The sequence below is a fragment of the Mus caroli genome, unplaced genomic scaffold (genome assembly GCF_978045245.1).
Source record: "Mus caroli unplaced genomic scaffold, Mus_caroli_1 scaffold_17, whole genome shotgun sequence".
Taxonomy (NCBI): domain Eukaryota; kingdom Metazoa; phylum Chordata; class Mammalia; order Rodentia; family Muridae; genus Mus; species Mus caroli.
In genome coordinates, this window is record NW_028227272.1 from 88,311,626 (window position 1) to 88,329,469 (window position 17,844).

The 17,844-nt window shown below is 46.9% G+C and overlaps 1 protein-coding gene across 2 annotated transcripts in view; it reads left to right on the plus strand.

The window, feature by feature from the left end:
• Positions 1-5,474: 5,474 nt before the first annotated feature.
• Positions 5,475-17,844, plus strand: part of Ifnar2 (interferon alpha and beta receptor subunit 2) — a 32,148-nt gene continuing 19,778 nt past the window's right edge. The window contains exons 1-4 of one of the 2 annotated variants that reach the window (XM_029470546.2): positions 5,475-5,749; positions 13,668-13,766; positions 16,317-16,409; positions 17,444-17,485. In XM_029470546.2, the coding sequence (XP_029326406.1) occupies positions 16,355-16,409; positions 17,444-17,485 (97 nt within the window). In that variant the 5' untranslated portion in view covers positions 5,475-5,749; positions 13,668-13,766; positions 16,317-16,354. The remainder of the gene's footprint in view (positions 5,750-13,667; positions 13,767-16,316; positions 16,410-17,443; positions 17,486-17,844) is intronic. The other variant, XM_029470545.2, reaches the window with a different exon arrangement.

Here is a 17,844-nt window from a genome sequence, read left to right on the forward strand (position 1 = left end):
AACTCACCTGATTTAGATCCTAGGACTCAGATAAAGATGTGGATGCAGCAACACACACTTGTAATCCCAACACTAGGGAGGCAGAGACAGGAGTCTCCCTGAGGCTGGATGGACCAGCCCTTTTAGCCTAGTTGGTGACTTCTAGGCCAATAAGAGAGACCCTGTCACAAAGAATGGCAGAAGATGACACCCAGGGTTTTCCTCTGGCCTCTACTCACACATTCACATACATGTATACACATGTGCATTCATACACACGTGAACGGACACAAATAAATAGTTAATTATAAAAGAATTTAGAGTAGTATGTAGAAAGGTGGAGGAAAAGAGGAGAGAGGCCCCTCCTAGGGGAAACTGAGTCACAGCCCTTCTGCAAAGACACTGTTTAGATATAGTCTCTAATAGTGAGGGCAACACCATAGGCTCCCAGGTTAACCTGCTCTGTTCCATGAATACTGGATCCATGAAAATATGGCTCACAGGTGAGGACACAGAGCCCCAGAGAATGGTACTGACTCTGAAAAAAACATGAAAAGGGGGGGGGGGGCGCAGATGAGTCATTTGAAGACTCTGAGGTAGGGAAAGGTCATGTGCACTGTAGCCAAGCACTTGGGTTGAGGTAGGGGCACTGGTGGCAGCTGCCTCCAGTCAGACAAGGCTTGGCTCACCACAACCTTAACACCCTGTGAGCAGATCTCTTGCAACCTCTGCTCCACTTCCTGAGGCTGCCAGGTTGAGGCTGCAGGTGGTCCAGTGGGGCTTGGGATTCTCAGCCTAGAGACTGGAGGAACTGGCCCTCACCCACCTCAAATGTTCAGGTTTGAAGGAAGCTTATGGCCCACCAGGGCCTCAGTCATCTGGAATGTGCTCCAGGACCTGACAAGAGAATGTTACAGTCCAGAAATATAGCTTTGCCCCAAGTGTATTCACAGTTAGACTCAGGACCAGACCCAGCTCTCCATGTTATTTGTGGCTCCTTCCACCTCCCTGGAAGAATAGGAAGTTGCTGGGTATGAGGTTTTATGGACAGGAAGACCAGACCCACACTCTGCAGCTCAGAGAATTTTACTAACTTCCCTTCCGTGAAGCCTCTGACACACATATGCATTCCATATCTAGAATGTTCTTTTTCCACAAATCTCTTACATGGCTCTTGCCACAGGCCTCCTTCTTTGCAACAGACCACTGCCATACACTTCCTGTGAAAAGCAGAAGCTGTCACTGGGGACTCTCTAGCCTTCTTCCTCCAAATACACATACGATCCACCTTCATTTTCTCCCTGACAAAGGATGCCAACCTAGCCCCTGCTTCTTCAGAGAGTCAACCCTTCTCTGCATTCCCGGACTCTCCTCTGCCTGTCCCAATCACTTCAGTCTTGCCTGTCTCTCTGGGGTCATTCTTGATAGGCTATGATCATTCCCAACAACATGTCATCTTCAAAACACCACGTTAGACAGTGACACATCTTCTAGAGTTGTTGTTGTGTGATAGAATCTTCCTGGGGAGATGCAACACATACATCTACCCACCCCAGATAAGAAGCCCATGGCAGATCAAAGGATAAATACCACCAAAGTCCATCTTGGTGAACCAATGAGTTTTATTGAGATTACTTACCCGAACACGGGCCAGGGGTTACTTATAGGAGCAGAAGTGACTCAAACACAACACCAAAGCTCACCCCAGCATGAGTGAAGACAGCTCACAAATGCTAGGCACCTGGAGCACACTGCACAGCCTGCAGGCAGATTAGAGGATATCCTTTCCAGGTGGCTGCTTCTTCCAAGCAGCTTGACTGGTTTCTGCTTCTTCCAGGCTGCTTGACTGGTTTCTGCTTTGTCCAGGCTGGTCTTGGAATTTATTTGCAGTTTTGCTTTCCTGAGAGCAATTCTCAGCCTTTCTCTGCATTTCTAGACTCTCCTCTACAAAGGAGCCTAGTGAGTCTTGTTAGCTTCAGGGACTTCCTGAAACTATGTTGAGTTGTTTACTTTCTGTCTCAAGGGGTTTCCCGAAGGATATACAATGTTTCAATCTAGGAGGAAACTGTCGTACAACAGTGGCTAAAACCCAACATTGCTAACAAGTGCTGGTAGGGATGGAGAACCACAGGGACTTTTATGCTTTGCTGGTGGGTATACAAGGTAATGCAGCCACTTTAGGAGATAACTTGATAGTTTCCTCTACAACTGACTATATCATACCATGAGATCTTTCAACTATGCTCCCAAGTGTTCATGTGAGCTCAATCCAAGTGAGCTGAAGAGCACGTGGATAAGGGCACTCACTACTCTTGCAGAGGACCTGGCTTGAGTTCCTAGGACCCACACGATGGCTCCCAACCCTTCCTAACCGCAGTTCTAGGGGATCGGATGCTGTCTTCTGACTTCTATGTTATTGCACACAGGTGGTGCATATACCCTAATGTCGGCAACATACTCACAAAACAAAGCAAATAAATCTAAAAACAACTTAATCAGGTGTTTTAAACTTTTAAAGTCCTCTTTTTTTTTTTCTTTCAAGGACCATAGTCTCGGGGCATCTAGCAAGACTCCACCCAACTCAAGGTCATCGAGCTTTGATGATATTACTTAGTAGGACTCTTCAAGCTTTGTGCTTTATGTTGAGGTCTAGGGCCGACTTTTGAGTTAGTTTTTGTGAAAAGTGTAAAACCTGTATCTGGCTTCACCTTTTTGCGTATTGAGTTTGTATCAAACAGCTTTCTGCTACTGTAACACATACCCAAGGTACTCAATATAACAAGAGAAAAGGTTTGTTTAGGCTTACTCTGTTTTTAGAGTTTGGGCCCATGATTAAGCATTTCCATTGTTCTTGAGTATCCACAGTAAAGCAATACATCAAGGCAGGGAGCACAAGGAAGAGAGGAGAAGGAAGAGACCAGACTCCCACAACTCCCTTCAATCCCCTGTTGGCCGGGGGTCTCCCAGCAGGCTCTGCTTCTTAAAGGCTTCCCGGCTTTCCAAAGTAGAACCACAGTGAGAGGCAGATCTTTAACCCACGCACCCTGGAATACTTCATTCAAACTGAAGTGGTGCTGTTGGTGGAAAGACTGCCTTCCTTCTAGAGAACTGTCTGCTACGTGTCAAAGACCACGTGACTGCATTTGTGTTACTAGGTGTCCCGTGTAATTGGTCTGTTTGACCTAAAAGTGAGATTGAATGCTCTCATGGAATTAATCATATTAACATTTAGAGTTTGGGGGGATTTATTGAATATTTTCTTTATTTACATTTCAAATGTTATCCCCTTTCCCACCCTCCCAACCCCTTATCCCATTCCCCATTCCCCTGCTTCTATGAGGGTGTTCCCACACCCACCTACCCACCCACTCTTGCCTCCCCGCCCTGGCATTCCCCTACACTGGGGCATCGTGCCTTCACAGGACCAAGGGCCTCCCATCTCACTGATGCCCGATAAGGCCATCCTCTGCTACATATGCAGCTGGAGTCATGGGTCCCTCCATGTGTACTCCTTGGTTGGTGGTTTAGTCCCTGGGAGCTCTAGGGGGACGGGGGTCTGGTTGGTTGATATTGTTGTTCTTCCTATGGGGTTGCAAGCCCCCTCAGCTCCTTCAGTCCTTTCGTTGGGGAGCCCATGATCAGTTGGGTTTTGTTTTTAGTGATTAGGGCAATGATAATTTTTCCACAAGGGCATACATAGAAATTTCAACAATCCTGTGCGCGCTCTGTGTGTGTGTGTGTGCTCGCATGCACCCCATTATACTTTATTCCTGTGCCCTCATTCCTCCCTGGTCACCCCTTCCCCATCTTGCTCTTCCCTTCTTCCTCCCAGGTACAGCGCCCCTGGATTCTGCTTTCATGACTTGAATGTCTGATGTCCTCTCTGGTTCTCCCTCCCTCCTTAGACCTCCTCCTCTACTTTCATGCCTTCTGTCTACTTTCATTGCTTATAAATTTGCATATATTTAAGTCCACACTCCACATATGACAGAAAGACCAATATTATTGAGCTGAGTTTGGTATATTTTGCTGAACATAATGATTTCCAATCCCACACGTTTTCCGAAATATTTCTATTTTTAATGTGCATGTGTATATAAAAGGGGGCATGCAGACCACAGTTTTGGATCATCTTTACCCCCACTTGCTCGGGGCTACTTCTACAACTTCTTTGAAACTGTGGCTGAAACTATTTCAGCACTGAACGGCTTTTGTAGAAAACCAGGATCCCAGATAAGAGCCTTTCAAATTCATGAGACTGGTAGGAATTCTGCCAGTGTGACATAATCGGTGGAAACCTCTTCACGGTCAGCCCAGGAAGAGGGACTCAGCAACTGTCAGTCTTGGTAGATGAAACTGTTCTTTTGTTTGTTTGTTTGTTTGTTTTGTTTTTTTTTGTTTTTTTTCGAGACAGGGTTTCTCTGTGTAGCCCTGGCTGTCCTGGAACTCACTCTGTAGACCAGGCTGGCCTCGAACTCAGAAATCCGCCTGCCTCTGCCTCCCGAGTAACTGCATATGGTGGCTCTGGAACGGGGATTCCAGCATTTGGTGGGTGGGGCGGGGTGATCTTAAGTTTCAGGCCAGCTGGACACACAAAGAGATCTTGTCTTTAAAGAGGGGGAAAACACGTACACACGCTTTTTAACGGAAAGAAAATCCCTTTACATAAACTGTGAACTACCTCCCCTTCTCTTCCCTCGGAGATCTGAAAGTGAGAATCCAAGCCCAGGTAGGCATTGCCACGCCTCCTCTTACATTAGCGTTTCCACCTTGGCGATGTTCATACTTAGACTGTGCATACGCTACAGAAAGCTCCCGCGTATTCCATTTCGGAAGACAAGGGATGTCAGTTCCTAAGTAGGTATTTTGTTCCTAAGTGGTATTCCTAAGTAGGTAAGATTGTTTCTCCTTACTCTAAAATCGTTTGGTCTTTAGCCGGGCGTGGTGGCCCACGCCTTTAATCCCAGCATTTGGGAGGCAGAGGCAGGCGGATTTCTGAGTTTGAGGCCAGCCTGGTCTACAGAGTGAGTTCCAGGACAGCCAGAGCTACACAGAGAAACCCTGTCTTGAAAAACCAAAAACCAAACCAAACCAAAACAAAACATGATTGACAAGCGTTCTGACACTCAGTTCTGACCAGACCCCTCTTCCTTTGTATTTTGAGTCAGGGTGTCCCTATATTGCCCAGGCTGGCCTTAATTTTGCTCTGTATCCCAGATAGGTATTGAATTCGAGATCCTCCTGCCGAGGCCTTCCTGGAAGAAGAGAGTACACACCCGCATCATTAGGCCAGGCATCCAACCCATTCGTATCCAGTTAGTTCTAGGGATCAGGCACTACCTAGTCCTCCGAGGTGGCCGCGATAAACACAACAACCCCGATCCGATCCGTTAACTCTGCCTCCCTGGACTGTACTTGAAGTGGGTGGGGTCCTAATGGATGAGAAAGTGCCCATTTGCCGCCGGCTCCGCCCGGGCCCCGCCTCTCGCCTCGTTCTCTGTTCACGGCGGACCCAGCGACTGGGAACCCTTGGCCTCCGGGCGCCTGCGTGGTCTGGCCCTAGACCAGGGGAAACCTGACTGCGAGCGGAGACTCTTCGGGTCGCCGGGCGCCGGGCACCCCGCCGCTGTCCCTCCCTCTTTCCGCCTGGCTCGGCTCCCGCCTGCCTCCACTGCTCGCCAGCCGAGCGCAGCTGCGCCTGGTGCCCAGAGCAGCTCGGAGGTGGCCCCAGGACTTCCCAGAGGGGGATCCACGAGACCCGGAGGTTCAGGTACTGTACTGCGGGCACTGCGGGGACGTGAGTGGGTGTCGTTCGCCTCGCGGACAGTAGGACTGGGCCGCCTCCCCGCTGCCAGTTCCCGGAATCCCCTTTTCAATTCTCTTCGGGACTCCGCCTCTTCCTGCCTTTCTTCCGTGGAGAGTCTGAGGACTCTAGTTCCCGCGACCCCGCGACCCACGAACTGCGTATGGGGGCCCCCCGTGGCCCCCGCATGGGCGCCTTCCTTTCACCGCTCCTTTGGTGAGCTCTGGGTTTTTGTGGGCTATCTGCTTTCACTCCACCCGCGTCGCCCCACCGAGGGTGCATGGGGCACCTCAGCCCGAGCCACTGCCAGATCCTAAGGGGTCCACATTCCTCAGGATCCACTTCGCCTTGCCAAGCTAGTTATCATCTCCAGCCTCTGGGTCCTGTTCTGCGTCCTGACACCCCTCCCCCTACACACACACACACACACACACACACACACACACACACACTGCACGCCCTGAAACCTAAGTCCCAGGATCATTTGTTCATGCACCTACGAGGTCACTGAAGGGGTTGTGGCCCGCAGAAGATGGGCAGGGATGGGATACAGGAAAGGCACTGAGTTTATTGGTAGCTTGCATTTCTATTCCAAGCCAGCCAATAGTGCATGCGGTAAACCGTTGGCCCTATTGACCCATTTATTTGGTTAACATGGCTCTATTGGAAAACTTTGACAACCTGTGAACTTTTGTGTTTTAATGTTTGTTTTATGTCCCTGTTTTGTGTGACAAGAGATCTTAGGAAATAGCCCAAGCATCATCTAAGAAAGGTGCTAAGATTGGGACCAGAGACTGAGTCTGCCCTACTGTCCCCTGTCTCTTGCCTGTCAGTTCTACTGTGCAGCCTTGGGAGAGTAATGAGGTGGGGTCTGATACTGAGGTAACAGAGGTCACACCAAATATGGCTTCATCGAATTCACCAACACACTAGCGATTTGGGGGTCGCTAATGAGGTTCATCGGTGTGGCGCAGGAAGTGGCTGCTGTTCAAAAGTGGCTTTTCAAATTTAAGCCATAAAAAGAAAAACCCGGATGTGACTATTCTAAAGTTTTTTTTTTCCCCTGTATTTATTTGAACATTTAAAGAGAGCTGGAAGGTGTAGAGCCCCTTCCTCGTAGTCTTGGATTTCCTGGCTTGGATTCTCAGGGCTGCAAGTTTTAGTTAAGTAGTTAATGTTGGGTTAAAGACCTCTCTGAGGTTTGGTTTGAGTTACTCAACAATGTGTCTAAAACAAATCTAGGAAGACCATAGCCTAAGAGGTACTGTGTTAGAAGTGGAACTACTTTTTGTTGTTGTTGGGTTGGTGGTGGTAGTGGTGCAACCATATCAGATAAATGATAACCGTCGGCTGCGGAGCTACAGCCCCAGACCAGACGTAAAACATGCATACCTCCATCTACTGAGTAACCCGTAATCTCACTTAAAACTCAAGGGACTGAGGCGAAAGGATTTTGTGTTAGAGGCAGGAGTAAGCTGCTTGGTGAGATCTTATCTCAAACAAAGAAAAGAAAAAAAAAAAATTAGACCACTCCCAAATTCCCAAATGAATATTCTACTACTCCTGCCTGTCCACACCAAGCCTCAGTAGACTGATTTTCCTGTTACATCTCTAGACATTCACACTGTTGAAGATTCAGTGATACAAATATATTCTCTGATTACTGGCCTTCATATTTTAATCTAACCTGTTACCCAAATTAAAATGCGCTGATCTTAAGAAGTTCTTGAAAATGGGTAACCAAGTGAGCAGAGTTGTTCATGCTGCCATTTCTGGTTCCAGAAACGTCTAAAGTGTATTCTTATCATTCGTGAGATCAGAGGTGCTGGCACAGAGCCTGTGTTTTGCCCACCCTTCTCAAGTATAGCCATCATGACTGCAGGCTGAGCCAAGGTCCATACTGATCATGCATGACCTGTTTTTATGCCACTAACCCTCCCCCCCACACACACACATACAAAACAGTGTGTAGTGGTTTGAATGAGATAGACCATCATTGGCTCGTTAGTTCTCACTTAGTACCCAGTTGATGAGCTGTCAGGGAGGGAGGGATTAGGAGGCGTGGTATTATTAGAGGATTTGTGTCACTAGGGGTGGGCTTTGAGGTTTCAAAAGCCGGCTCCAGGTCCAGAGTCAGTCTGTCTATCTGTCTGTCTCTCTCTCTCTCTCTCTCTCTCTCTCCTCTGCCTGTGGATCAAGATATCAGGATGTAGATCTTAGCTTCTGCTGCAGCACCTGCCTGCATGCCGCTATGTTCCCCGCCATGTTCCCCACCATGATGATAATGGACTGACTAAACCTCTGAAAGTATAATGAAGACCCCCAATTAAATGTTTCCTTTATATAAGACATGTCTTGGTCATGGTGTCTCTCCAAAGCAATAGAACAGAGACTAAGACACAGTATAAGAGCTAGTTCCATTGTACAGAGTATTCTAAGTAAGATGGTGGCGATTTACTTTACGTGAGAGGATGTATGTTCTGTGCAGATACCCTGCCACTTTTATAAAGGACTTGAGGATTCTGAGGGGTAAGGCTCCTGGCATCAACCCCCAAGAGATATTCAAAGACCACTGTCCAGTTCCTTGAAGTATCTTTAAAGTATAGTAGGGGCTGGTGAGGTGGTTCAGAGCCTTAGTTCTGAGAAAATGAGAGGACCTGAGTTCGAATCCCCAGTCCCCACATACAAGCCATAGCCATGCAAACCTTTAGCCCCAGCCCTGGACAGTGAAAACAGGTGGCTCCCAGCAGCCCTCTGGCTAGCTAGCCTAACCTTAACAGTAAGCTTCGTGTTCAACCAGAGGCCTTGTGTCCAGAACAAGAAGGAAGTTATAGAGGAAAGACTGCTTGCTGACTCTACCTGTGTCTGACCTCAGCTTACTTGTGTCTAGGGACACACACCCAGATATACACCCAATCCACACATGTGCACACAAAGAATGAAACTTGAATCTCTTTCTTTTGGAATTCTCAAAGAATTAAGCCTTAAATCCCTGGGCTAAGGTACCAGAGAAAAAGGGATTTATGTGTGAGTTCAAGGCCAGTCTGGGTTATCATGGATAACAGCAGGTTATCCCATGCCATCTGAGGCTACATAGTAAGAGGCTACCACCAAAGAAGCAAACAACAAAAAGAGCGTTAAGCTGGTGTATGCAATTCAGGGAAGAACTAACGGGCAAGCACCTCCTTCGAGGAAGCTGGCTGCTATAACAACAGCGGGAAGCAGAGAAAGGGCTGTGGAGGGCAAGGGTGGAAATTATTGGAAAGTGTTTTTCCAACAGGAAGATGCACCCAGCAGTCAGTCTAGAAGCCCATCTACAGGCTGGATAACCTTAAACCTTGCCTTAGCTTCTGTTCGTTCATTTTCAGTTCTGAGATTCTTTAAAAGTGCCTTTTACTGTGCTCCGAGCATTAGAAACTGTCCTACAGGTCCAACAGAAGTCTTGAACATTTTTTTTAAGTCATCAGGAAAGAAGCGAATGGCCAAGTGTGGCCTTATCTTTTTCTCAGAGGAGCAGCGGGCCTTTGTGTGAGCAGAGGCCCTTGAGAGGGGACGGCCACAGTTGGGGAGCAATCCAAGACAAATGGTTGACTCCACTCGCCTCTCCCCTATGGGCCGTGAGCAGTACCAGACACCAGAGTCTCTGTGGAGAAAGCAAGCCCAGGGTTTTGGCACAGGCCTCGCTCGGGTTCTCGTGTGCCGTGCCGTATCCCCTGACCGGGGAGTGAGCTCCTTCTTCAGAACAAGAGGCTACCCTTGCTCTCCTGACAAAGCAGAATCCATTGAGTGAGATGAAAAGCAGCTTAAGATTTCAGTGCACCACAGTACAGCAGCTGCAATGGAAGCCATCCAAGTAGAGTTCTGTGGAGTGGGAGACCGAGTAGGACAGGAGGCTCACAAGGGGTCTTTAAAGTAAAAAAGCCGGGCTGTCTCTCTCTCTCTTGGAGATGCTAGCCTAGCGTGCGTGAGGCCTCCTAGGTTTGATCCTGTATACCTGGTGTTAAAGAATGAGAGAAGATGAAAAGATAAATAAACATATTTAAACTTTTTTAAATTAGATTTATTTTATTTATGTGAGCATTTTGCCTGAATGTATGTGTTGCACTGTGTGCATGGCTTGTGACAGTCATGGCCAGAAGAGGCCATCAGGGTCCCTAGAACTGGAGCTACAGATGGTTGTGAGCTACCATGTGGGTGCTGGGAATAGAACCTGAGTATTTTGTGAGAGCACTAAGGCCTCTTCACCGCTGAGCCTTCTCTCCAGCCCCAAATAAAAACATTTTAACAACAGAAAGGCTTGCTTTAAGCCCAAAGGAAAGAGACAGATTAAATTATTTAGAAGAGTCTCCTAGGAGGCAGGCACAGTACAATCAGCTATCTAGGATAGTTGGAATCTTTCTTACAGCCAAAGCCCCCAAGTACAACAGAAAGCGCACACATGCACACCAGAACAGGACAAAAGAAAGAACACTGAGGTGAACGGGAGAGGGGCAACAGGGCCTGTGGCCTAAAAAAAATAAACCCAGCAGCAAGAATGGCATGAGCGCTCCGCGTCAAGAGGATCTTAAATGATTTCAGCTCGTTGAAAACGAATGAGTAGAAGAAAAAGTTCTGGGAAGTTTCTGGGAAGAAAAAGTTAAGGGAGAAAAAAACAAAAACAAAAACAAAAAAAAAACCCACAACCCAACAATAATAACAAGGAAAACCAAGCCGGCCTCAGACTTTGCCAGAGTCAGTCAATGATTCTGTGCCGTCTGCTCAGCTCGCCATTCAAGTTGAAAGCCGGTGGTCAGATTCCCCATATACTGAAGGCCAGGGGTGAGGGTTGTGGCGGAGGGGACAACTAGAAAATAAAATGCCAGAAACAGCAAATTATCATAAACAAGGTCAAAAGCTTCCGCGGCTGCATCCTTGGTGCAGCATAGATTCGCTGGCTCAGGAACCGGAAGAGGACTTTGTGGAGCCCAGGATCAGGGAACCTTTTGTCACCAAACATGGGGGAGGAGGGTCTGGCAGCCGGAAACTGACACAAAGCAAGGTGGTCCTCAGTCAAAATGTTGACGGCAGAAAGCAAAAATTCAGGCTGGAGAGGTGGCTCTGAGGGTAAAGAGCTCACTAAGTAAGCAGGTCATGTGTTCAGTCCCTTAGAGCCCCGTAAAAAAATCTGGGGAGGGGTCGTTTGAAACTCTAGGAGCCCGCCACTCCTGTGAAAACCGTCTGTCTCTTTAAATGAAATTTCCTGTCACTTTACTAAAAATAAACAAATAAAGTGAAAGGTGATGGGTGAAGACATTTAACATCGACCTCTGGCCTCCACATGCCTGCGCACACAAACCTGAACACACAAACACACAAACCAAAACTACAAGAGGAAAAAAAAAAAAACAACACACACAAACGAAAAAGCCAAAGAGGTGAAAACCTGTCATTCCAGTATTTCTTAAACTTTAAAAGGTATTTTAGACTCCTGAAAATGGTTCGTTCCAGGAGATTAAGTTACTGACAGAATATCTGGATCTGGATAGCAACTTAACGTCTGTTGGGGAAATCTTCAAGGTTTGGAGAAGAATGCTTGGTCTCTTTGTGACCTTTTTTGATATTTTCCTTGTCCAAAGATGCCAAGAGGATCACACACCCGCCCCCTCCCCCCCCCCACAAGGAGGGGCAGTGCAGCTCCTAGCAGGTGTAAAGTGAGGCGCGTGCATGAATGTAAGGCTGACCTGCAAGGCTCCTATTCGCTCCCTCATCCGCTTTTCCAAGGACCCGCCCATCCTGTAGCATACTGTCAGCCTCTAAGTGTCTGTAAACCTCTGTTCCAATCTGCTGGTGCCTGGGAGCAGGGGAGGGGGGCGGGGATTACAGACCTGTTCCCACCAGTCCGGAACTCCAGCCAGTTTCCCATTATAAAAGAACCAGTGGTCTCAGTATAATGCAGGGCTGAAGCACCCAGTCCTGACCACCCAGCATGAAGGGCTTTAGTGGCAAAATGAGATTCTGCTGGTGTGACCTAGTTGGTACCCAACCATGGAACCACAGCATTAATGAGTCCTGGTTAGCCCAACTTGCTGGGGGAAATGAAAGCAGCCCAGATATGAGCTGGTGCTTTGAGGCCAGGCTGTGCCACCGTCCCAGCAGAAGGTGCTAACAAACCAGAGTCAAAGATAAGTTGGGAATGTTGAGACAGAAGACCGTGAAAATAAGTTGTTCACTACACAAGGCCCCGAGACTGAAAGGCCTGGCCCCTGAGACAATAAGAGCTCTGTTTTAGGAAGACAGAGCTGTTTGGGGTCAGGGAGACTTTTAAGGGTCTCTGTTAAGAATTCAGGCAGGACTCCAAAAGTGGAAACGAGATTCAACAAACAAGAATTTAGTTAGAAGACGTCTTGTGTGCAGTGGAGCCTCATTTTGCCTGGAACAAAACAAGGGGAGGAAATATTCTTGGCCCAGAGGAGAAGAGAGAAGAGTGGTGTGTGTGTGTGTGTGTGTGTGTGTGTGTGTTTTGTGTGTGTGTGTGTGTGAGAGAGAGAGAGAGTGTGTGTGTATGAGTGTGTGTATGAGTGTATGTGTGTGAGTGTGTGTGTATATGTGTGTGTGAGTGTGTGTATATGAGTGTGTGTGAATGTGTGTGTATGAGTGTATGTGTAAGTGTGTATGTGTGTGTGTATGAGTGTGTGTGTACGTGTGTGTGAGAGTGTGTGTCCATGCTCCCACTACTGAAGCAAGTGAGTCTTCCTGCAAATACATCATGAAAACAAAGATCTTTCACTATCAGAAGAAAAGCAGAGGCCCAAGGGTTCAGGTCAGGTGCTGGGATGTGAGTGAGCTATCTCACATGTGACCATGCAGGTGTGCCTGTGTCCAGGCAGATTTCTAGCCCTGCAGCCTCTCTTCTGTGGCACAGGGGTGGGAGATAACAACACACATCACAAGGCTAGCCCAGAAGGTACTTCCTCGGGAAAGCAGGGTCATTAGATAAGTTGTGGGGAAGGTGATTGGCTGTCTCTGCAGAAGGAATGTAAGCTTTAACCTGAACTCTCCCAAATGTCTCTCGAACATTCCGTGGATGGGAACTGCCACCATGCAGTCAAGGGGAATTCTAAAGTAAAGTTGTTTCTAGCTTAAGCTGAGACAGCCATTTCCCGGTCCTTTTCCTTTTTTATTTCTGTCTCAAATGGTTTTATTCGTGGGTGGGAGCATGGGGGGCAAAGAATCTCTCTTTGACCTCTAAATCTTCAGTGAGAGAGAAGAAATAAGATCAAATGAAGCTCCTTTAAACTTACGAATCCCTATCTCACCTTGGAATGGGGGTGCCTTCTAAAAGGGCAAACCCCAGAGGCTGAGAGAATAAACAGTCACGCCTTGATAACTTTTGGGTCCAGAGTCTCTTGGGATATCAAACTCCGAGGATGCTCACACCCCTTGTATAAGATGTTGTCGTGTCTGCATATAACCCGTGCTCCCTGGGCGAGCTGGTGTACAGCTATCATCCCAGCGTTCACGAAGTAGGTAAGGCAAGAGGATCCCTCCAAATTCAAAGGCAGCCTGATCTACATGGCGAGATCTGGAGATCGGGACTGGCGTTCTGCCTGGAGTGGTGAGATCCCTGTCTGTCACACGTGGGTGACAGCACCACATCAAACCTGATTCAATGGCAGACTTCTTAGGGGTCTTGAAGTAGAGGGAGAGGACCAGAAACTCAAGGTCATTCTCCATTACTGAGCAAATTCAAGGCCAGAGTGGAATACATAAGTCGCTGTTCCGAAGAAAACAAGAGTTGTTGCCTAGTTTATTGTCTGTCTGGTTGTATATTTAAATCATGTTCAAATTGCAGGAAACACCTGATGTAACACAAATGATATGTAAACAGTTGTATTGTGTCATTTAGGAACGAATGAAAATGAAAACAATCGCCTATAGCAAGTCTTTTGTTTCCATACAAAATCCTGTACAAAGCTGGACTAACACACTAACTCAGAATCCCCAGGTAAGGAGGGACAGTTGTGCTTTTTCATATGGAAGAGTAAAACTCAGAAAATTCCAAGTGGTTTACACACACACACACACACACACACACACCAGCACAAGTAATCAATCAAAAGGCAGGCAGAGAGCTCACAAGAAAAAAAATTGATTTATATCAGGAAGGGCCAGGTTCCCTCATACTTAAAAAAAAAAAAAAAGTCTCTGCCAAAAAAGGGAAAAAGAACAATAGAGATGGAATAAATAGTTGACCGAAAAAGAAAACTGGCACCCCAGGCCCTTGGTGACATCATTTGAGCGCTAACAGTCTTGAATAGCCCTGTCTCTCCAGGTCTGCTGTGGTGCAGATGTCCTTCCCCTTGGACCAGCCCCAGCACGCCCCCTGCAGCTTTCCTTGGTGAACATTCCCAACTTTGACATCTCTGATAACCTAGGGTCTCCACTGCAATGTGGAATTTACCTGCATGGCTTTGCACACAGCCTATTTGGGAGCTTCGTGCACGAAGTGCATGTTACACCTTCTCGGAAACTTTCTGAAGCATTGGCGTAGCATTCTTAATCTCCTTGCTCTTGTGTCTTGCACAGCCAGCACCACCCAGAACACTGAGATTCCTGCTGTCAGTGTGAGATGTAGCCTGGCCTCCCTGGATGGCAGCTGCTGTTCTACTCAGAGCTTTTCCAGTGCGGGAGGGGGGTACTGCTGCCTTCTACCTCTTTGGTTGCTTTCTTTTCATACGAAAAGTATTGTTCACCTGGAACTGTCAATAGGTGGCATCTAATCAGCCAGATGACTTTCTTACAATCCTAGGGCAAAGTCCCTGGGTTTCTCTTTGGTATGCCAGCATCTGTAACAGTTACCAACGCTTCAGCCACACCCACTTTGCCTGCAAGCAATTTTAAACCCACCCCCTTCCTTGCCAGTCTCCATGTTGTTCCCGTGTTTCCACCTCACTGTACTCCCTCACCATAGACACGGATAAGGTTGTGAGCAGTAGCCATGGCAGCCTGCACGAGCACGCCATCTTTAATTCAGATGTCCTTCTCCATACAAATTAATGTCACTCCCCTCTCAGCCTGCTCAGATTCTCAGGACACAGGCAGATTCTTTGCCCGATAATAGCACAAATGACCTCGAGCCAACTTCCCAACAGAGTTCTTGTTCCGCTATGAAGCGATAGAGGACAGTCTTTACTGCATGTTTGGCTGAGACCATTTTTGGTCTTTAAAGCTTTAAGCACTTCATAGGCACTTAAAAGCTTCTATAACCAACGGCTCCAAAATCTTCCACATTCCTCCCAAAAACCCATTCCCAAGGCTTAGGAACCACACGGTCAAGTTTGTAAGAGCAAAGGCTGCACTTGTTGTGAGTTTTCTGTATGAGTTGCCTTGTCCCCTGTTGTAACCAAATAACCGACCAGAAGCAACTCCAAGGAGAGAGTTATCTGGTTCCCAGTTTGAGCGAGTCTAATCCATCCTAGCAGGGAAGACGGGGCAGAGTCAGGGGTGGCTACTGTAATGTTGTAAGGGGTCTCATGTCCATAGAGTTATGCTGTGCAGCTATGTCAAAAAGCAAGAAAATTGTCTTTGGTTGGAAGGCTTCCCAATGTATTAGGCAGAGAAAAATTAGGTAGAACAGGGCTGTATAGTCTACCTCTTGTCTGAAAGAAGAGGGAAATACGTGTGGCCAGAATGGCGGTGTCTGTCTGTAGTCCTAGCGTTTGGGAAGCTGAGGCAAGAGGCTCTCTCAGGTTCGAGCCAGCCTGGGCTATGTAGCCGGTGTCACATAACCACAATGAAGAGATGGCTCAGAAGCTGAGGTCTTCTACCCTCCCGGAGGATTCACGTCTCCACAACAATGTAGGATAGCCATAACTGCCTATAACCCCTTCAACTACTTAAGCCTCCACAGGCAGCAATGCGCACACGTGCACATTCCCACACAGAAGCACATAATTAATTTTTTTTTTGTTTTTTTTGTTTTTTTTTTCACTTCTTTTTTTTTTAATTTTTAATATGTTTATTACATATTTTCCTCAATTACATTTCCGATGCTATCCCAAAAGAGGAATTTAATTAATTTTTTAAGATTTAGTTATTTAATACTGAAATTAACCAAATGCCTACTGCCTGTTCAAAATTTAAGTTTTTTTTTTTTTTTTTAAGTCGTCTTAACTAGGGATTGATACCACATCGGAGAGAAAGTGAGCTGAGCAAGTCTCAGGGATCACGGAAGGACTGAAACCAGAATTCGGATACTTTTTAATTTATTTTTAAAGACGGGTGGCACCTCTAGGCTGGCTTCAAACTTGCTATGTAGCCGAGGATGACCTTGAATGTCTGACCCTTCCCACACCTCTCCACTTAGAGGACAGATGTGCACACACATAGTAAGCTCATGCAAGTTTAACCCTAATCCTAACCAATCCAGGGCTACCACGGGGCCCGCATCTGCAGCTAAATCTGGCTCGTTCTTACTCTTCTCTCGTTAGCATGTATATTACAATATAATTGAGTGCTTCTAAGTTTTGACCACCTCAATATTGATCTCCTTCAGGTGTGAGAGCAGAAAAACAGACTTAAAAGCTGAACAGGATGCGTTCAGGGCGCACCGTCTCTGCCATCGGTCTCCTCAGCTTGTGTCTTGTGGGTAGGTGCTACTTCCCAGCACAGCCCTTAGAGGAGAAAGCCCGTGTTCCTGTCATCACAGAGAGCCCTGGTGTGGAGCAGCACACTGATGTCCGTATCTAGAGGACCCAGAGCAGCACAGCCAGCATCAGGCACCCCACGGGGGTCTTCCCCTTCATTTTAGCTAAGCCAGAATAATATAGGCTCCAGCCATATTCAGGAAACGGCCTTGTTTATAATTCAAAGGGTTGCGGCTCTGCATACCCTGAATCTCACGCCCGGTGGCATTTAGAAGGTGGCCATCCCTTTATCTTGTCCCATATAAACTAACTTGAAAATCCATCCCTACACGTTGATTTATACGCTTGCTTTCTTTTTAGCCCTTATCTTTTCTATAGCTGCATTTCTTCACATCCTTTCTGTTCTTTCCTCTGAACTGTTTGAATTCCACAATGTCATCTCTCCCATTCATTGTCCTCAGGGGATCCAGGAGTATGACAAATGTCTCAGTGTGGGTATCCATGGTTAATGTGTCCTGCCTATGGTTTCCACCTTCTAAAAAATACCAGGAACCCTACTCCCTGTAAGTCACTGCAAGATCAGGAAACAAATGACCCCTCTCGCCCATCCCTACTCTAAGGGACGACACTCACTAACTCCAATCACAAATACCCTCTCTTCATCTGCCACTCTTGTTAAATATCTTTACTTTAAATGTATTAGCAGCGTGCTTATTTCTGTTCCGAGAAATGTGTCACATAGCCAGCCACTTCTCAGACACTCCCTCAACCCTTCCAACCCCTGCCGTTTGTGTCAAGTCCCAGCGGCCTCACTTTACATCCGCCCAGTTGCCACCTTCAGATGGCACATGTGTCGTGTCGGTCATACCACATTAGCCAAGAGCATCCATACTCTCCACAGGATTTTTGTTAGCACAAGAAAATCTCAACCCTTAAGTAGCACATGGATGTCATGGAACCTGACATTTATTTATAGTAACGTTGGCAGTCTGGGCCCATAACAAGCCCTGTTGTAATGTGTTGTGCTTCCTTCTAGTGTGCATGAGCCTAGAGACTATCCCACCGTCTGCTTTTGATGGTAAGAACTGTTCTGAGCTTGACTAAATTTAATGTAAGGGTCAAAGTGTCTGGCTAACAGGCAGGAAAGGGGGGGAAGTTTGATTTCTGAGCCCACATATGCTGACCAGTTTATTGGAATCCTTTCTAGGTAGAGGAGCTAAGGGTGTTTTTCATTAGTTGTGCTCTAAACTATTATAAGAGGGAACAAAAACAAAAACAAAAAACAAAAAAGCACTAGTGATTATTGGGAGGCACTCTTAAAGGCGCACTGAAGCTTTTCAGCTCACTAAGAAAAGGATGAAGAAAGCAGCACAGGGCCCAGATGAATTTCTCTTTAATTTCCAGTCTTCCACAGATTAGTTTCAGGCAAAGGAAAAT